Source organism: Patagioenas fasciata, chromosome 5 (genome assembly GCF_037038585.1).
Source record: "Patagioenas fasciata isolate bPatFas1 chromosome 5, bPatFas1.hap1, whole genome shotgun sequence".
Taxonomy (NCBI): domain Eukaryota; kingdom Metazoa; phylum Chordata; class Aves; order Columbiformes; family Columbidae; genus Patagioenas; species Patagioenas fasciata.
The window spans coordinates 3,820,026-3,841,109 of NC_092524.1; the positions used below are offsets into that span (position 1 = coordinate 3,820,026).

The 21,084-nt window shown below is 40.5% G+C and overlaps 1 protein-coding gene and 1 long non-coding RNA gene across 4 annotated transcripts; one reads left to right on the forward strand and one right to left on the reverse strand.

The window, feature by feature from the left end:
* The first annotated feature begins 90 nt into the window (after nucleotides 1-90).
* On the forward strand, nucleotides 91-18,450 carry LOC136101843 (uncharacterized). The gene is made up of 3 exons (XR_010651390.2): nucleotides 91-258; nucleotides 2,337-2,540; nucleotides 18,001-18,450. It is a non-coding gene; the product is annotated as an uncharacterized lncRNA (long non-coding RNA).
* Nucleotides 3,247-20,436, reverse strand: NADSYN1 (NAD synthetase 1). 3 transcript variants are annotated; one of them, XM_065838329.2, is made up of 21 exons: nucleotides 20,301-20,435; nucleotides 20,135-20,195; nucleotides 19,541-19,657; nucleotides 19,027-19,080; nucleotides 18,556-18,645; nucleotides 17,625-17,676; nucleotides 17,090-17,178; nucleotides 15,794-15,911; nucleotides 14,272-14,403; nucleotides 13,851-13,925; nucleotides 13,553-13,677; nucleotides 13,288-13,336; nucleotides 12,556-12,658; nucleotides 11,733-11,901; nucleotides 11,263-11,398; nucleotides 9,715-9,821; nucleotides 8,788-8,919; nucleotides 8,236-8,305; nucleotides 7,302-7,430; nucleotides 6,421-6,597; nucleotides 3,247-3,749 (listed from the first exon to the last, which is right to left on the reverse strand). In XM_065838329.2, exons 1-21 carry the CDS (start codon nucleotides 20,383-20,385, stop codon nucleotides 3,696-3,698), a joined length of 2,124 nt encoding a protein of 707 aa, XP_065694401.1. In that variant the 5' UTR covers nucleotides 20,386-20,435; the 3' UTR covers nucleotides 3,247-3,695. The 3 variants fall into 3 exon arrangements, with proteins under 3 accessions (XP_065694401.1, XP_071664908.1, XP_071664907.1); XM_071808806.1 differs by having other exon boundaries at nucleotides 3,656-6,043; nucleotides 20,301-20,436; XM_071808807.1 differs by lacking the exons at nucleotides 19,541-19,657; nucleotides 20,135-20,195; nucleotides 20,301-20,435 and adding an exon at nucleotides 19,508-19,533.
* Nucleotides 20,437-21,084: the final 648 nt, after the last annotated feature.

The following is a 21,084-nucleotide window of genomic DNA, read 5'->3' on the forward strand; positions in this document are numbered from 1 at the left end:
AAAGGGGCGGAGCCTGTGAGAGGGCTGAGAAAGGGGAGGGGTGGATGGCTCCACCCCCTGAGGCCCCGCTCCCTTCACGTGACCGGCGGCGGGCGGGAAGGCGGTGGCTCCGGTCGCTCCCCGTTCCGTCTTCGGTCACGGCCCTGCCCCCTGTCAGGCTCGTCCCTCTGGCAGCAAACGGAGCTCCGTGTCGCGCCCCGGCAATGACTGCCGCCTCAAGAACTGGTGTTTTTAAGTGGCCGGGGGTTGATGAAAGACGTAAGTCTCTGGTAAAAAGTGTTGCTCTCCCCTTAGAGAGCAGATCCCAGACGTTGTTTACGATTTAAATATTTATATCGTGAGGAGTTGAAGCTTTTTTACCTCACAGAAGCTGAGCAACCAGGGTGGTGAGGGTCTGGAGCACAATTGTGATGGAGTGACTGAGGGACCTGGGGGCTCAGCCTGGAGAACAGGAGCTGAGGGGAGACCTTCTGATCTCTGAACTGCCTGAAAGGAGCTTGGAGGGGGTTGGTCTCTTCTCCCAACTAACAAGCCACAGGATGAGAGGAAATGGCCTCAAGTCACACCAGGGGAGGTTCAGATTGGATATTAGGAAAAAATTCTTCACTGAAAGGGTTGTGAAGCACTGGAACAGGCTGCCCAGGGCAGTGGTGGAGTCGTCGTCCCCTGAGGGGCTTAAAAGATGCATAGACAAGGTTCCTGGGGACATGGTTTAGCGATGGACTGGATTTGATGATCTTAAAGGTGTTTTCCAACCCAAACGATTCTACAGTTCTCTCCTCAGCTCCACACACCTTGAAAGCCAGTCGCCAACACTGGCCACGCAGGATCTGGCTTTAGGATGTATTGAGAAATAATAGCAAGGTTAGAAATTATCGCTTCCTGCTAGTATTCACATTCTTAAATACTAATTCACAACCCTGGTCGCAGAAGGTATTTAATTTCTATTTAGCTACCTAGGCACCCCAGAACCAACTACGAACTTGGCTTACGCTACTTTGTTAAGAGATTCTTCACTTTTACTACCCTCCACCTTTCTTCATGGTCCCTTTCATGCACATTTTGACTGTTCAATTGCATAAAGCTGCAATTTCTAAAGGGTAGGTGTCAGGATAATTTTGTTGCTAGACAGGCCAAAAGAGCTGACCATGAGGCCTACTGGAAAGTTAATATTAGACAAGTAACAAATGAGATGCCTAGCAGTAATTAACTTTCAATTGCAGAACAAAACCTATTCCAAAATTGACAGGTCAACCATGGATAGTTGGTTATTATTGATTATTATTATAATTGCCAAATTTTGCGCATTATAATATCATTTGAATACAAAAACACACCCCCTCATTAAAGGCTACCTGCCTCCAGAAGACCTCTGCTCAGGGAGCATGCGTAGTAAGAACAGTGTTATATATCTTATGTGCAAATATTGTAACCAGTCAGCCCTACAGGACAGCCCTGAGGTTGTGCATACACTGACAGCATTTTGTATAAATGAATGAGACTTCTGCATTGCTGGTACACTAGTTTGATCTAGCATCCAGACTTGCACAACTCTGCAATAAAACCAGCATCTCATCTCTGTGTGCAGAATTTCAAAATTTGCACGTACACCGGGTAAAGAACCCTGTTTTGGGGACAACAATTTGACAAGTCTGCACTCTTTTCTGCCACACACTGGGACCTATGGCAGCATAACAATAAAAAGGAAAGTGTATCCATTCCTTGATTTGGTGTTCCAACCTGAGCATTAAAAGTAGATCCATCCTACACTGTTTAATTAGCAATGGGGTAGGTTTTTGCCTTCAGCTGCACAACAGATGGGTCAAAAATTGTCATTATACAGAGGCTTCTAAATAAATCAGTCTAAGATCCAGCCTTTTTTGGGAGCTTAAGATAAAAGGGAAAATGCCATGACATTACCTTTACTGTAAGAGTCATCACTAGTAAAAAGTGAACGGCAGCAGCTACACATAACAGTTATTTCCCATTCTCAGTAGACAGCAAAGCACCAATAAAATTTGAGTTATTGTTGCTAACAGGTGAACTAGAGGCATCAAATGGAACAGGTACAGTGAAAATTTCAGGATAGTAGAAGTAAAGTAGAAGTAGGCTGGGACAATGTGTATTCAGCAGTAGCTGGCAAGAAATAAAATGGAATTCTCACACATGCTCTAAGTGCCATTGCTAAAACCCACAAATGTCCTTTTGCTAAGTGTCTGAAACATTCAGGGTAATCACAGTAACAGGAAGTACATGTAAACATTGTATTGGTTTTGCTATTAATTTTATTTTAATGAAAGCAAATGTTTCCTTCTTTCCTCTTCTGTGATGGTCAGGAAGGAGAATCAATAACTTCAGGAAGAAAAAAAGAAATAAGAAGCCTTCAAATATACAACGGATTCCTATTCAAAATTCATCCACTCCCTGCGGCTGGAACAGGAAGGGGAAATGCCCAACCGACAGTGAAGGAAAGCAAATCTTAACTGGGGTTTTCAGTCAGACGAACACAAACATCCTTAGTATCAGCAGCATCCACTAAGGTAAGCTACGTATCTATAAAATACCATATAATAAACTCACCAAGAATAATGCAGCATCTTTAACTCCAAGTTAATCAAGTCTGTGTTTCCAGATTGTGGAAAACAAATGTGGAGAACATGCCCTTTAGCAGACATTTGCCATTAGCACAATGTACAACCATTTTAACAAAACTCTTGCCTGGTCTAAGCTACCCGGCTGTTGCAGTTATAGCATGGTTTCTCTAGAACCTCTGAAAGCATCTTTCAAGTCAGATTTTTTAAAAAGCAACAAAAATGGCCAAACATTAATTGAACAAGCAGAAAAGGGACTCAAGTTACTCTTACACATCAAAAATGCCAGGAGGGAAAAGACACCATGCCAACTTTCATCAAAATCCTTAAAATACAGCTGAGGATCTTGGAGAGCAGTAACCATTAAACGATCTCTGAACAGACTAATGAAGCAGGTTATTTCTCCTCTCTGAGAAAATTAAGTCAGAGATTTTAAAGTTAATTGTCACAAGTTACACAGCAAGTAGATGCAAAACAAGAAGCTGAACTCTTAATTTGGATCCCACTAACAAGGAGGTTACCCATCTGCTTCAAGTTAGACATGTTTCCAATACCTTTCTGAATTAGACCTTACATGGCTATTCAAAACACCAGGCCAGTGTACACAGCCAATGCTAGATTAATAAAAGGAACAGTAAAATAGGAACGGAGTCAATTAGCATTATAAAATTACAAGTTTATTGCAAAGCAAAATGAGCCTTTCCCCTCAACAGCACATGCCAGAACTGTTAAAATGTTATACTTTCGGCTGAATGTTACGCAAAAATCATATCCAAATTATTAGAATGAATTATTACACTTTCACAAAAGACTACCCTGTATTTATGACTGATGGGCTTATCCAAATATTTTCAATTAAAGGTAATTAAGTCCAGTAGTTGAAGAAAATCCTTAACAAATGATTCCTTAGCCGAACTATGGTTTAAGTATATTGGGAACAAAACAGGGAGTCAATCAAAATAGAGGAGTTCATTACAAATCCTGATTTACAATGGTCACCTCGACAATTGTTTGGGTCATCTCCGCTCATGATCATCACAGTATACTCCAGTTTTGAACATTCTGCTTAGCAAATTAATTACCACAGCTATACAAGACAGCAAGTCAGTCCACTTCTGCATCTAGAGAAATTCCTTCCTTTTTTTCTAGCTTGGATACCTGCAAGTTAAAAGGAAACTGATTCAATAGTAAAAATACGCTTGCATTTAGCGTCTCCTGCCTTTTCAGACTTCCATCACAAAACAGTGGAGAGCCCAGATTCATCAGCAACTGACAGCAGGAGACACTCTAGGGGACAACAGAGCTGAACAAGATGTTAGTTGCAGCCAAAAGAGAAGGTCAAACTTTCTACCTACCCTCTTAACCTCCCCCCAGCCACATGCTCTCATCAGTTCTTAGGTTTTTGTCAGTTCGGTGACTTCATATGGCTGCCCAAGGAGGGAGATGAGCACCAAAGTCATCTCAAAAGTCAGGAGAGACAGGAAGGGAGGCAGCGCTGTCCGTTTCAGTGACAGCTGTCAGATCAGATCAGGCCATAACCTGGAACCCTGCCCCTAAGAGCCTAGAATAATTAAAACGAACACAGAGAGTTCTTTCCATGCACACGCACACAATTTTATAAAACTGGCCTTCACTGTTCTTAAAACTTTAGAAAATTAATTACCTTATATTAACCTAAACTGTTACTAAGACTAGCAGTATAAATCATTTCAGAACGGATTCTACAAACTCGTGGAGGATAGACCAAGAACACAAACTAAACATGATGTTCTGCATGTTACTTCTAACTGGAAAATTCAGATTTATGTTCCTTAGATATATGGGGATATATAAGGGTGGGTTGTACTACAAATTCTCTGTTCTTATGTTCGTCCTTCAACATCTGCTGCTGAGAGGCACAAAGATACTCAGGTTGCTCAATCTTCTGTTTGACCCAACGTAGTTTTTCTTGTGGTATGACCAATAAGTGCTAGAAAAAGCGTAAGACAGACTGCTGGTACCTAATCCTTGGGGGTAGGTGTCCTAGTTTTCTTCTGAGCTATGTCACAGTCCCTTCAAATTATGCCAGCTATTAAAATCCCAATGAACATTCTGGCACTTTGAAACTGTTAAAGTGCACGGTCTGACCACACATCGTTTACCTCATGCATAACTTAACAGCAGAACCTACAGACAGTGCTTCTGCAGTTTCCAGTTTTCACTCTAAACCACTAGAAATTTCATGACCCAGGTAGAGTTGAATGATACTAAGACTCCAAGAGCAAATCTGGCAATTCCCAGCAAGCACTATGAACTCGGCCTCCTCTTACCCCTCTTCCTTCTGCAGCAAATACGGAGAGAATTTTGCAGTTAGAAGAGTGGATAACTAATGTGGCTTGACTACACTACAAACATCCAAAGTAGAAAAGTACTTTCCACAAATCCAACAGATTTCTCTATCATTAGCACTCAAAACCATTTCCCTTCACAAATGAGCTCAAGCTGTAACACGAGTCTTCGACAGGAAAACCTGGCATTACCTGCCTAAAGGTGTTTTCTGGCAAAACTGCATCATTTAGAGTTTATGCCATATTTTCACAGTCCTGTTACTATGCCAGAAAAACCTTACGCGCAGATTAAAATCCCAGGAGCACAATTATCAGTAAGACATTGTCCTATAGAGTGATTCTCCTCAGAATTATTATTGTACTGAATATGCACAATAAGTGGAAACTCTTACAGTATTCCCTTTCTTGAATAGGCAGATTTAACTCACGTTATTGCAAGTCATTATTTTCCAGTCTTGCAAAAAACTATCAGTTATCAGTTCAGGTTACTGTTGCCTCCATAAGAGATTTTTCCCCAAACTTAAATCCCAGTTTTCAGGAATAAGGTGCAATGACCTTTGCATAGCACAACTGCTATTCCATACAAATGTAGTTAAAGAGTGTATGAATATTCTGGACCATGAAAAGATCTTAATCACATTTACTGTAAGCATAAAATAATTACATTTTGGTCCAGACCCTACAAAAATAATTTTAGTCAACTCCCACTGGGGCCAAAAAAACCCTTTTGTCCTGGACTTCAGTAGGGAAAAAGTCTAAAACGATTGAAAAGAAAAAGAAAAAACCACCACATATGGTAGCTTTTATCCTAGGTTTCAAGGTAATAAAAACACTATTACAGCATGTCTGGCATTTCGCAGATGAGGGCATTAATATTTTATTACATATATAAACATATCTTAAAAGCAACTGAGGTGTAAAAATCGCTGGCAGAAAAATTTTCAAGGTGCTAAAATTCTTCAGCCCAGCACTTTTGCCATAAAAATATGTATTAAAGTAACATTGAAGGTGTGACTAAAAACTACAAGAAGCACAGTTCTGATAGCAGCAGGTGAGAGAAGGATTCACAGTGAATTGCTGCCTCTTACGGGCTTTTCCCACACAGATGTAGGTCAAGTCTCAATCCTGCAATTAAACAGATCCATGCAGACACGTCCTGAACTGAAACTGAAACACAGAAGCTTGTTCTCTGTACTAGCACAAGACTTAATGAGTATGGGTACACCTATTAGTTTCCAGCCTCAGTACACATATTCTCTTTGTTTTTATCTTTTTGCTGTACTTAACAATTTTAAAAAACTAAAAAAAAAAAAAAACAGCTTACACTAAAAGCAGAGAATTCTTAGCCTCACAGTGATGTGAAAAGAACAATCACACTTATTTCTGTATTAAACTGTTATCCTAAATGCTAGAGGGCTTTTGCTGGATGTTCACTGGAACTGCGCTTGTTCGACTGCAAGGGCTTTAAATACGAATCTATACAAGAAGTAGACGGCACTTACCTCTTTGTCTATACACCTAAACTGCCAGGACCATGAGGTGTTATAAAGAAAAGGCCTCAGGTCAAACCGGTTGTCATCAGGACTGTAGTTTTCAGCGTGGTAGAATGGTGTGAGAGTGGTCATTTTATGTCTGTTCATGGAATATATCCTGAAGAAATGCTTGACCTTGGATGCCACCTGGTGTACAGAGAATATAGCTTTTAATCAGATGAAGGTTCTTAGTATTGAAAAATCTAGCTGAGATTGTATTCTAGCTTTACATACCTGTTTTCTTCCCCTAACATTTACATAAATTATCTACCACTACTGGTATGAATCACTGTGGATCACCCTACCTATAAGAGGCATTTAAGACCATTTTCAGACACCACCTCCCTCTCTGCACCTATTTACTATAAAAATAAGGAGGCGCAGTGTACAAAATCTAACAATAAGCACTAATCTCCGCAATTCTGGTGTCAATCTGAACTTTTTTCCTTCATGCACAAGAAAGGACCAACTGCGTAACAGCCAAGAGGACACGTCGTCAGTGTAGACAGTCCTTCAAGGCTGTGTCGGAACACATAACCAAAGGCCTTAAGAGCAGTCAGCCACATAAGTTGCAGAGAATAATTTTCCCCTGAAGGTACAGTTCTGAAGTAATTGTTTTCAAATTACCCAATTACCGTTATAACAATTTGCAACACAGACAACAAGGTTCATTAAGAGATGCATACCAGTTCTTCCAGTGTATTTTGCTACAGCTGCACAATAATCCTTAAACATAGAATAATTAAAATATCCCTTTCAGTTAAAAGGAAGTCTGTTTGACCTTTCTCCAAACATAGTCTATTTTGGTAAAGAAATTACATTATTTGATTTTATTTTTTTTTTAATATTACCTCTCTTGGAGTACAAATTTCCTTCCACATATTGATCAGCTTACAGAACATACTGTATGGGCCAGCCTTTGCAATTTTTCTTAATTTGCCATAGATTGAGAGCTCTGCATAGGTCATCCCCATGTCCACCTGAAATCACACACACAAAGTCAGTGAAAATCTTAACTATGCAAATTACAATTAACAGCTTTATGGAGCAATTACAACAACCCAGCTTAGTCAAGGCAAGACCAAAATGAAATTGTGAATGAGCAAAAAGACAAGGAGATAGTAATATTGTGAGGAGAAAACAAACAAACAAACAAACAAACAAAACCTGGAATCTCTCTGACATGGGAGATTAGAAATTCTTCCCTGAATATATTTGATTTGGTCAGTGAAAAGATTTCTTCCTGCAAAACATTTGTTTTCGCTTCTAGGTAGCTTACATGTAGCATGTATCAGTAAGGTGAGGCCAAATGAAGAAAACCACTACCTCTAGTTCAGCAGCTCTTTGCTTTATCATAGAGTTTTACAGTACCCTGCAGTTAAATATCCAACATCCTTTCGAGGTGGTGGTTTGGCTGAGCAGTCCTGTCTTACACAAGTGGGTAGGAAAGAGAAGGGCAGAGCAAGAAGAGGGAGGGCTTTGTCATTTTAATAGCAGTAAGGCCCTTTCTGTCTCTCTTCTGATGTTAAGAAGCTTTAGAACAAACTGAATTTCAGAATACACATCCTTCTAAGTGCTCAAAATATAAAATCATTCAAAAATGTTAAGTTGCTGCTTTGGCAACCGCTGGTGTGGGATACCAAGGCCTTGTCAGTGGCTTTAAGGCTGTTTATAACATGCTTGGCAATAAGCACGGATGCACACAAGAGCAAGCAATAGCTGTTAGACACAAAACAAGTTTTGGGATCAGGCTTACCAGAGCATTTTATAGTCACTGCCCATTACCTCATCAATTTGAGCTACGTGTCCATCTACCAGGGGCTCCAATTCTGGAGTGGGTGGAGCTGAGATGATACTGTATGGAAAAGGTAAAAAGAAAATCATTAATTCTAACCAGTGTCAATAGTACTAGTTAACAACCAGTCTGGTTTGATAAAAACCAAATGCTTTATTCAAAACTTTTTCAGGACATAAGCTGCTAAATGATCAGATAACTCCAAAGAAGTTGCACTTAGAAGCTTTTCTAGGTCTAAAAAGCAATGCTTTATACAAAAAAATATAAAGCATCTAGTTCAAACAGTTCCTTCAGCTGAATTAACAACACAAATGTTTGCATTCGGTACCTCCTAAGACTGGTGGCATTTTCAGCGCTCAGTCATTTACATTGTGAAGGGTACAGAGTCATTTAAAACCAGAAGGTCATGCAGAAGACTTTTCTTTATTAGCATGTGCAATATTACTGCAGCTTAGCTCTGTTAGTATAGAAAATCAAACTGTGAAGTCCACAATTTGCTGCATACGAATACAGTCACCAGATACCGCTGCTTCACTACTCACCTTCTGAGGGCCGTGAGCTGAAAATTTTCAATGCAATATTGTGTGAAGTTCTTCAAGTCAGTCTTGCTGATTCCACCAATGGGGTTGATATCAGCACTTGAGCAATCGTACTTCGTCAAGTAACCTCGGAGACTGAGCGAGAGACAAAGTTTATATAGTAATAGTAAAGAATAATGTAACATTAGTATAATAAATAATGGTTTATTCTATATAGAATATAAATGTCATATAAAGACAAGGAAAAACAGACTGCATATTGTTAATGTATTTATATGTAAGAGGCAAACAGGTGTTCAGTTGCCACAGGGTTATCCCAAAGCCATGAAATTGCCAGGAGGAAGACAATATTTGAAACAGTTATGAAGCGCTGCTGAACTGCCCATGCTCAGGTAATATATTTGATGCAAAACAATTAAAATACTGTCCTGACCGCTTAAAAAAGTAAATCCCAAAATACCCATAGAATCAGCATACGCTACTCTCCCAGCTTTTGAGATTATCAATCCCACAGTCTCATGGGGATTGCTTTAATCTTCGAATAGTCAGCTCTAATAACAGTACTCCAGATTTTGAAGACATTTTTCAATTCGAAGTTCACAACTTCATTCCTATTACAGTAACGGAAAATACAACAAATAACAAATTGGAAAGTTCACCTGATAACCCCACAGGCAAACTCTACTGAAAATGGCTAAGGAAGGAACAGCAGTTGACTGGAAAACTACAACAATACTTGCGGTAAACTTCTGAAAAATACACGATTTTCCATTCAGGTCAATTCAACTACTTAATTTCACTGCTATCAGTGTATTCTTAGCTTGTTATCTCTTCTGAGTAATAATTTACGCTGGGATTTGGTAGAGTTGCAAGGAAATGCAGTGACGTCTTCCCAGTTCACCCGCTTTTAGATTTCTAATTTCCACCAACCTCTCATCTGCATTGGTTGATCCCAGCACCAGGAGTCCCCCCGGCATCCCCCGAGCCCAAAGCGTCAGCTGAGCAAACAGGTAGGCAAGGACCATTCTGATTCGAGCCTGCAAAGCAAAATGGAAAACAAAACAAATTTACAAAGCAGAATAATTTCTCCTCAATCATTTTTATTAGTCAGTTCCCTGAACAAACCTATAAAGAATAAAATGCAAGAGGGGAAGTGTTAATGCAAGGATGATCTCGTGGAGAAGATGCTGAACATGGGAAGGCCAGGTTCAGTATCTGCTACTGCCACAGACTGACACACCTGGGCAAGTTTATTCTACTCCGAATTGCAGAATGGGGGGTAATTGCCATTTTCTGCCGCCTCCAAGCACTAGTAAGGGTCCAAGAGGAATAAAGTATGCAGATAAACCATTTGTCTAACACATCCTTTCACAGAGTATTAGACTGAAGGGATTTACTTATAGAAAATTTGTGAAAAGTTCTCTTTGCTTCTGTCACCATTCTGAAACTCTGCTTTTTCTAAGGATGGTAATAACACCAAGCACACCTGAAATGCAACTTCCAGCCCTGGCCACAACTGTGTGTGATTTTAAGCAAATCATCACATTTTGTGACTAACACCCATCCCTTTGCCAAAAAGCTGATAAAGGATTCAATGTTTGCTTCCAGAGGAGACAGCTGGAGCTCTCCAGTAACATCACGGGAAGAAAGATCAGGTTCTGAGCTAACAAAAACTATCAAATACAATAATCAACATTTAGCCAGAATTAAAACAGACTTTCTGGATAGGTTGGAAGCCAAAAAAGAAAGCTCTCCAGCCAGGGAAAGATACGACTGGAGCCAAGGTCTAGGAGTTACCAGGCAGTTGTTTTCTGTGGTTCTATAGGACAGTTATACCGGCGCTACCCAGGCACAGCACCAATCTGTTCTGACACAATGAAAATGTGTGTTTGAGCTGTGTTTTATAAGGCCACTGAAGATTAAATACATTCTGATGATAAAAAATAAAACTATTTTCTACCTTCTAAAACGGAGGATATCCAGGAATTAGAATGGGTAAGACTGACATCTCAGAGCCTTTTAAAGGCTGCTAATATTCACCATAGGAAAATCTACTGCACATCAGCAATGTTTTTGAGTCTTGACCTGCCACAATCCTACTGGACTCAGACTTGTCCATAAGAATCTTTTGCTGCTTATCTTCCTGACCTGGCAGCTTTCTGTTGGGGCACTTTTCTAAACATCGATGCTATTGATGGGATACAGGCATATACTACTGCTTACTGACCATCCTGTAAAAGTTACAAACAAAAATTATCTTGGTCTAGTCCTGAGTTATGTGGGATTGTTGATTTCTGCTGCAGACAAGCATTTACTGGAAACCCAGGAATCCTCAGGGATGTACCACAAGTTCAGGTTTTCACACCAATGCAAATGAAGGGTCCCTTGCTACTTTAGCATTTTGTACTCTTTAAAAGAATAAAAATAGATAGATAAAAAGAGGAGGTTCTGACCTGATTCAGCCTACATGAAACACACCTGCACATTCTGGAGTGCCAGGTTTTCTCTGCTGCTCCCTCCGTAGACAGAAAAACAGGGAGTTCGACCTGTCACCGTGATGAAAATTCCCACAATGGCTTTCACAGCCGCATCTATGTTCAGATTGATGTGATAGCTGAAAAGAATTCAAGCAGAAGTGACTCAACTAGCACAATCTGACTATATAAAACAGCATTAAAAAAAAGAAAAAACCCACCCATAAAATTATATTTGAAAGGCCACTACCAGCTCAGATCTGGCATGAAGAAACTTAGGAAAGAATAAAACTTTCCAGCATCTGTTTCCAAATTTCCATATCCTTTACTAGATGCTTTTAAGTTTGCCTCACATTTACACACTTAAAAAACATCTGTAATACTCCTACTTAACACACCTACTATCCTGTTTTCCTCTTTTAGTTTTATATGAAAGTCTTTGCCAGAACGTGATTTTTTAGCAGCATTTTGTACCTGCCTATTTGCTCGGCCAGGAGTTTAGCCCTGTTGCGGGTATCCTGGGAGGAATTCTCGCTGGCCATATAGCAAGTGGTGAAGATGCGCTTGCAGAGTTCTCGAGGATCCTCAGGGACATAGGCCTCGTCATTCACAATCCTGCGCACATCAGCCAGCACATCTGCATCTGAGTCCAAAGCAAAAGAAATACAACAAGAGTGGAAATTGTTGCACTCCTGCTATTGAGGATACGTATTCCAATTATGCTTTACACTGCCCCTCGAAAATGACATGATGCCATCATCTAACTCTCCAAACGTATTTTCATACATCAAATAAAAGAAGTACTGATTTCACTCCTAATTTTGAAGACAGAAATACTAAATCCTTTTGTTCTGTGTTTTAAAGAAACTTGATGGAAAATATGATCCAATATGTACAAAGGCTTAGCTAAATGCATGTAGCATATCTAAAGCCAGTTGAAGAGCTTGAACCATGTTGAACCACGTTTTGTAGTGCAGAATTAAGCAGAAGAAGAAAATTCTCCTGATAAACTGAAATCCCAAAGCTACATTGGCCAACATTTTGAACGATACTCCAGACAGAAACTAATCTGAGTTCCACATCCAGTCCTGAAAACCAGAATGAAAACTATTAAAGCCATTCAAAGAACCTGAAATGTGGACACACATTGCTGGAATCTCTGATACAAAGGATTCCATTAGAACAGCTGGGCAAGAGTTTACCACTTATCATGTCTTGCATCTATTGCACCAAGCTAACATTAAGTTGTCCCTAATGACTGGTAAGCGTGGCAAGGCAGACGTGCACATCTACTCACTTCCATTCTTGACTGCCAGGCAAACCTGGTGACACATGGAGTACACGATGCAAGCTGTAGCAGAGCTGTCAACTCCACCACTAAGAGGTAGGAGAAATCCCGCCTTGAAAACAGAGCAAGGAAGACGTTCCAAAGAGCAAAATTAGAAAAATATATATCGTGCCATTCAGAAACACACTTTTGCAAAAGAATCGTGTGTGCGTTGCTCAAGTCTGCTTATATTCTACTGGGGAAAACCAAACCAACTTGACCTAGCAAACTCTCAAACTCTTATCGACTGGGTAATCAAACAAGTAGTCAGTGCAAACCCTCTGGCTAGAATAACTTCCAGTACATCTTTATCCTCTAGTAAGATAGAAGAGCTACTACAAAAGATGAATTTTTTCGTATATATTTCACTTTTCAACTCAATTACTGCTTCATGTCACTCTGCTTATTTTAAACATCTCCATTATGCCATTAAATATTTTCCTCACTGAAAAAACAGTGTTACAAAGGAAAAAAACTCCTTTATTAGGTAAGCTTGAAAGCAACAGTCAAAGAAAGCACGATTCCTAAGGAAAAACTCTGAAGAGTACGTTGAAGTCACGCTTTGCATACGAGTTTTAAGTCTGAATGAGCCACCAGTGAAAAACTCAAGCCTTATTCCTTGGACTAACATGTCTTTGCATTAACAGCAGCACAGGAGGGGATGTGTAAGCCAAGGCAAAGAACAAAACCATTCTTCCTTACCTGTTTGCTGCGCCTTAAATAGTCCCAAAGCCAACATGCAGGCCCAAGGCTGAAAACAAAGAATATGCTTATTCCAAGAGGGTTATGGACTAAGACCTAAGCAAGTCAGCGTATTTACTGTGAGATATCCAGCGAGATACTTCCTTTACTTAAATATAAATAAGATCTTATGTTTATCTCTTCTTGGTTTGAGTTTTGGTTTGGTTTTGGTTTGGTTTTTTTTAAACAAAATAACTTTCAAGCAACAGATTCAGTATGTTCTTACCTGATCTCCTCCTCAGGACTATGATGTCTCCACTGGACTGGCACACAAGTAGGTACAGCCACATCATCAGAACACGACAGAGCGAAATCCACTTTTACCCTGGGATAAGGATTCACTTTACTGGCCTAAGCAATAGTACAGAAGAATTGGGAGGACATCAATTTTAGCATAGCATGTGCCTATAAAACAACGAATCTATTGAATACTATGAAAATCAAGACATGAAAATACTTTTAAAATTCAGTAACTATTCAAACTCAGCAGAGTTTACAAACACAACTCCATAAAGAATTCTTACCGCCAAGTTACGAGATGAAATCTCTGCTCTGTAACTTCGAACGTCCTCCAAGTCCAGAGTGGCAACCAGCACCTCCTATGGAAAGGCTTTCAACGTTAGATCAGTTCTACACCAATAAACAACACCTGGACTACAAAAAACGCTGGAGAAGAAGAGTGCATGCAAGTTCTTTCAATCCTGATTTGTATGCATAGGCAAACATTTTCAGGAAGCTCTTGTACTGTGAGAGCTCTTCCTTGCTCTCAAGAGAAGGCAATTTGACTAGGAAAAACCTTGGATCTCGCTGAATAACATAGTAAAAATACATCTTTTTTAGTCTAGAGACATGGACTTAATATCTGGAATGTCTGGGAAGTGTTGAGCATAAATGCAGCAGTACTAATTTCAGCTGTAACCAGCAGCTATAGGTTGAATATATTACCACATCATCGAGTGAAAACTGGGATCCTTGTGCGACTGTTTCTCCATTCACCGAAATCATGGCACAGCCATCGTAATACAGACGATCGCCGTCACAGCCTTTCTGGTTAGCTAAAATATATATTCCACCGCTCTGGGAGGAAAACAAAGATGCAGACCAAAAAAAAAATGCTTTTCAGACAGAATGTTAAAAGGCAAGATGTTATTTATCTGTTCCTGGCCTTCTTATCATTTTCCTAAGTCTTTATATTGTGAATGATTTACAGCTAGGACACTCTCTTTTCATTTGTAAAACTACTTTGCATGTGATACACACAGCGGAAAGAAGTAACTACAAAAGTAAATGTAGTAACTGAGCTGTATCCCTTTCACATTGTTGGGAGACAGAAGTCTTATGTTATTAGCCCAAATAGAGAGGGCTGCACTTCTAAAGTGAAATTCAAAGTCCAAATTGAGACTGAGAAAAGCAAGAAGATGACAACAGGTGTGTTTGGATATCTGAGGACAAAGCAGATGCTGCTAAATAGAATCAAAGCATGTTAAACTACGATGACAAAGCAGTTATACAAATTAAACATTTTTCACAGTGTAATGTGCATTCATTACTTTGGTTTTGTCCCCATCACTTGGACAGGATTACAAACTAATAACTAAATGTCTGCTCTTCTTTAAAATAAACAGAACCTTCAAAGTAGGAAAAAATTGAATATATTTTAAGTAAGAAGATGATGGGGAAAAATAATGAAGTCAGAGTTTAAACACTTATTTCTATTTCCCCTTTCTGATACAGTTACCAATATTTCTCCAACACAATGTTGCTATGTGAACAAAAACTGGGAAAGAAACTGACATTTTGAGGAAACAAAAGACTTTTGGATGGTTTTATATGTGCTAGGGAAATAATCCCCTTTACTGATGCTACTACAAGCTGGCAATGAGCTGGCAATTCAGCACATAAAGTCGGTTATTCTGATGAACTATTTGCTATCCATTTTATCCATTATACATTTATCCACAATATATTTTTTTTCTTCTGTGCTTAACAGAATTAAGACTGAGGACATCATATGCATTTTTTGGAGCACAGGTCTCCAGAGCTGGGAGTTATCAAGCTGTTTTAAGGTATTTTTAGTGTTTGTGGAAGATTCTATACTTCGCATGCCAGTGCAGGACTAGATGCTCTTCTGGTCCGCTGCTCCACAGGCCAGACAGAACCAACCTGCAATCAAACAGCTTCTGGCATTTGGGGTCACAGGGCTGGGAATAAATGAGTGTTTGATGGTAGAACAAGATATATAGCAGGGTGCCCCAAAGAAGTACAGTCCCCCCGCCAGAGAGCTCTTCCCCTATAGCTGATTCAATCAGGGAAGGTGATTATAGGTAAGACAACAAAAAGCTAACAACCAAGTCTGTCAAGGCCTCCACACTCACATAGGAAATGCTACATCCTGTCACAAGAGAGACGGCTTCTGGAATAAAGTGAGGCGCATAACCAAAACCATATTATTTTATTAAGCGTATACCTTTGCTGTGGCAGCATTCACCAAATCCACGCGGGTGTGAGCCTTCTGCAGCACATGGTGACTCCCTGAAGAGTTAGTGAAAATTTCCACACCGTCAAGCCCCATTTCAATATGAGGGCTGGCAAAGCAAAAGGCAGGAACAAAATTCAGCTGGTAATACAACGCTGTGAATATTACAGGCATCATTTAAAACCACCGACAAGTAAAAACATCTATGTCGTCGCCAGTTTTCTGGCCCAAATAAACATCTGGTTTTTTGCATTGCCTGACTCTTCTGTCAAAGACCAGTGGTGGCTGCAAAGAGCAAAAGGGTTTTTGCTCCTTTTGCTCCTTTTGCTCTAAGTGAATGTAACTGGGAGATTTACAAAAACATCAGGAATATTTTGCTTATTTTATGGTAACTACAACAGCTTTCATGTTTTTTTCATCTCTCCATCCCCACCCCTCATCAGACCTTTGTGAATGGGATCTTCTTTATTGTTGGGAAAAACTTGTAACAACAATTAAAATAATAACAGGAAGTATTACTTCAGGGCACTAGGCTTTGCTTTTGTTGTTTCCTTCCGCATATCATTATGCATTGTCTGATGCTGCTTAACAAATAAAGCAGAAGGATGAAGCTAACAGCTAAGTAGGAAAAATGAGTTACACACCTCAAAGTGATGTTGCCCAGAAGCCAATGCTCTAGCTTATCAAATATAAGGCGGCTCCAGTTTGTTAAGTGAAATGCTTTGGAGGAGTTGGTCAAAGCCAAAGATAAATAGAATAAGGTAATTAAATAAAAAGACCTACTAGTAGTTTCAAATTCTTGAGACTAGATACAGTAAGTGGGAACAATATGGGATTATAATTACTACACAAAATCAATACTACAAATTGATACCAAAAAAACCCCTTTGTCACTTGGACTCCAGATCAAGTTACAGAGGTGGACCCAGAGAGGACATTTCAACCTCAGGGTGAACCAAAAGCTGAACAGTATCTGAACACGAGCCCTGTAGTTTTCTATCACTTGTTTCCTCAGGTCGCCCTTTTCATTCCATTTCTCAGTATTTCTCTCCTACCTTCTGTTTCAAATGAATTCAGCTTAACCACCTAAAACTTCTTTCTGTATCCAGCCTAGTGAAATTTTTCCCCCGATGCATTTATTGCTCCTACTTATAATTTAGCTACCTGGCACTTTCTGAAAGATTTACCACATAGAAGAATAATAATCAGATTATTTTTCAAACATGTATTTCAGGCAGGAGGTCCAGGGATGTTTTAGTTTCCTTTGCATTTCTTCTTTTCCTTTACCTGTTTGGTGCCCAGAGTTCTTCGCATATTTCTGCCCCTAGGCAGGTATCTCTGGTCGCTAGCACTGCGTCCCCAAAAGGAACAGTTTCCTGAGAAAAACCAAGAACATCCTTTCACACATCAAACAGAAGAATCTAACAATATCAATCACATTACACCTTCATTTTATACCAAGGTTATATCAAGGTTAATTTTTTTTTAACCTCAAAACACATACTCATTTTTAGTCTCAAGCACAGAAAAATATGAGTGCCAGAACTGTGCAAAATAAGACAATCTTCAAGGTCCTGTATATACAAATAACTGAGGCAAATTTAAAATGCACTTGTTTTGCTGCCAAATATGAACATAAATGAGGTTAAATTATGTTCTCATTTAATGTAACTGAGCTCTATCACTGAAACCTATGGATCTGCCACAAGACTGACAGCAGAATTTGGTGTATTACACTTTTATGCCACCAATTCTATACATTTAAATCGCTGACTCTGGAAGATGCTAAAGTTAAAAAGAAAAGAATCCTTTACAAACTTACCTGTCCAGTCACTTCCTGAATCATCCTGGGTAGAAAATATTCCTCCACATGCCTAAAGCAGGATTATAGGTTGTGAATACACATCGTTATGTAAATGACAGCATAAAAACTGATTCTCATCTCCGCATTCTGCCACCTTCTAACATTGAGAAAGGAAATTGCCCTCAGTTGTACAGGGCTGTGTATGTTTAAAAAAAAATTTCAAAAAGAACCCTCATACTTTTTGTGAAATTAATGAGAAATATTATAAGGTAGGAACATCCTGGTTTACTTCAGAAACGCATGGTGAACAATGCTGCGTCCTAGCTATAAACTAGACCTAATAAAGAACGCAAAATGCAAGTCAAATACTAAATAAAAGCTTTTCTTTTTGCAGCGTTACTAGATGAGCAACTCGGAAGCCAGCTGGAATTAAGAGGGGCTCTCCCAGAAGCACTTAGTCCTGAGACCAACAAATTGGAACATTCTCTGACTCCAGGAGGAGCGCACAGCATTCGAGACGAGCATCAAGCATATTTTGTGGCATCAATAAGGTATGTAGCCTCTGCAGCCATTAAAACTCTGACACGGCACATCCACTTGACATTGTTTTCCAGTTTAATATTGCACAGGATACATCAATCAATGGGGCAGATAAACACAAACTCTTCCAGTCCTGAACTGCCCAGATTAGAAAGCAGAGACAAGGAAAATGCCACTACTACCCTGATGCAGGATCATTCAGCCCCACTTTTCCTTCTACCTCCGCAATTCAGAATTTGATTACACTTAATAAGCTAATTGAGCTTCACTTACATAGCTTAGCTGGCTCTGTCTTACCACTCACTCTGGAGCAGCATCACTGGCTTGCTAGAGAGGTTTCAGTCTTTGTTCTGTGGCTGCAAACGGCAAGCCATGGTTTTGAACACGATTTTAAGGGTAGTCAGCCTACCTCGCTTTGTTCCACGGCGTAAACCATCTCAGTTCCCTGTAGTTTCCTGCATTTGCCAGTGATATTTTCGGTCTAATCAGGAGAATTTTTCTTAAAACATAAAACAGAAAGGGTGAGTGAAGACCTGATGTACAGCCAAACAAGACTAAGAACACTGATTAATACCAGCTCTTTTTTTCTATTACGATGTACATTAAACAACTACAACATACACTAATTTTTAAAGTTTCAGTTTGAAGACCTAGGGGTTGAGGCTTTTTTTCTGGAATCTTTCAGAAAGCAGTGGAAATTTAGTTTCTACAAATGCAGAAAGGAAAAAGTGATAATGGAAAACCATTAGTTGTCTCTCTGAAATTCAGGAGACAGGAAGACAACTCCATATAGCGCTGAAGAATCTTTCCTGCAGGCCCAACAGGTCTCTGAAAGGATACACTAACTAATGTCTCACAAAACCCATGAAGAACTACTTACTTATTTAAAAATATCACTCGACAACTGTAGCGAACGTTTCTGTGCAGAACAGGCCTGTGAAAATACAAAGCAAAGTTACCAGCAGGTAAATTAATTAAATGAAATTAAGAAAAGCTACAGAATCTACTCCACTGCACACTAAGTATTTTTAAGACAACACTTACAAAATGATATATCAAGTCTTGGCTTGTATTTTTTTTAATTGAAACAGTTGTTTGCAAAAATCAGAGTACTGACCACGCTGTCAGTCTCAGATATATCAGCTCCCACAGGACTGACAAGCCTCAGCAGCACGAGAAGACCAAAAGAATCCCCCTGGCTGGGCTAATTTATTTAATCCAACCTGTGGGTGTACATTAATAGGATTCTCTTTCAGAAAGTGTTTGGCATGTTGCAGTCCCAGTCTTGGCAATTAAAACGGAGAGTAGCGCAGTTCCCCAGATGTGTTTAAAATTTCGATGTGGCATTTCTAAAGACTCACCCCTTTATCATATTTACAGACAAAAAACCTTACATTCCCACATCACAGATAATATCTTGAGTGGCTGGAGACTCCAGAAGCTTTGCCAGAACTTGGAACGAATGCAGGAGCGTGTCAGACTCATAGTAGTGATCCGAGCAGCCGTAACCACTGCGTGCAAAAGAAATACAAAATTCAGCCAACGTCAGCAGCAGAGCCAGGGACCAGAACTATAGCAGACACGGAACACTTCTCCCACGGCAGTATCTGCAGAACATGCAGGAGCAGCACTGCCAACATCATCCAGCACTGAAAACATTGCGACATCGCTGGGACATTCCTCGCAAGGGCAGCAGCCTGGCCTTGGGAGAAGTCAAAGTACAAGGGGTTCTGTGAGGGAAGACTGGCTGAAATAGGCCAAAAATTACCAATACCAGTGACATTTTCAAGAGAAGAGCACCCATCTTGTGCTTGCAATTGCAGCGCTTTCCTTTCCACTGACAGCTGCTTTAAGTAATGCTTTAAACCTTAGTGCACCACAGGGCTGAATTTTTTACTGACCATTACCTGGGAATTATTCTTTTACTGATCGTTCTGCAGTAACTACCTGGGAACAGACCAAACCCAGCACCAACAAAACGCTCTTACCAGATTTCGAGCTCTGGCCCCAGCCGATACCGGGCTCCTCGGCTCTTGGCGATGTCAATACCTGGAAGAGGCTCGGATTAAACCCCAGCCGGACGCTTCCGCCGCTCCGCAGGGCTGGGGCCGCGCAACCCGCGGAGCAGCTGGTCCCGCCGCCCCCCCGACTCACTCCTGACAATCCTCTCCAGGTTGCCCTGGAAATCCAGGGCCCACTGGTTGAGGGCGCAGGTAGCCACGGTCACCGCTCTGCCCATGGCGGCCACGCCGACTCCGCCGCCGCTTCCGGGGCGGGCCCGGGCCCGGGCCGCTCCTTCCGCCGCCTGCAGGCCAACCCTGCGCCCGCCCCGGGAGCGGGGGAAGTGCTGGCTCGGTAAGAGCTGCTGCCGAGCCCCCGGTGGGGTTTTCTGCTGCGTTCCCTTGGCCGGTTGCTGCAGTTTCGTATCATAGAATCACAGAATAGTTTGGGTTGAAGGGACCTCCAAGGCTCACCCAGTGCCACCTATACCGTGAGCAGGGACATCTTCACCAGTTCAGATTGCTCAGAGCCCAGTCCAGCCTGGCCTGGGATGTCACCTGGGTTGGGGCATCCACCACCTCTCTGGACAATTTCTTCCAGTGTTTCACCACCCTCATAGTAAAAAAAATTCCTTCCTCGTGTCTAACCCGAATCCCCTGAACTCACAATAACGGCAATGCAGCTCTAGCCCTTTTTCTAATGCTGCAGCTTTTGAGGTGTGTCCATCAAAACAAGTTCAGAACGCGAGAATGATAGAGGGAACTAACTAACTAACACTTTAAGGGTGCCTGGTTTAGAGCTTTATGTAACCAATTATGCTAAGAAAAAACAGAACCTCGTCGAATGCCAAGATAAGAAAACCGGGGAAAGGTTATGGATATGTATAGGCGTTCCTGGGATCATTATGAATATGTGACACCTTACTGTATTTAAACAC

Coding starts and splice junctions, on each gene's coding strand:
- NADSYN1 (XM_065838329.2), bottom strand. CDS start 20,385: ATGGGCAGAGCGGTGACCGTGGCTACCTGCGCCCTCAACCAGTGGGCC. Junction 18,646..19,026: donor CGAGTGATATTTTTAAATAA/GTAAGTAGTTCT, acceptor TTATGTTTTAAG/AAAAATTCTCCTGATTAGAC. Junction 7,431..8,235: donor ACGTAGCTCAAATTGATGAG/GTAATGGGCAGT, acceptor GTGTGATTTCAG/GTGGACATGGGGATGACCTA.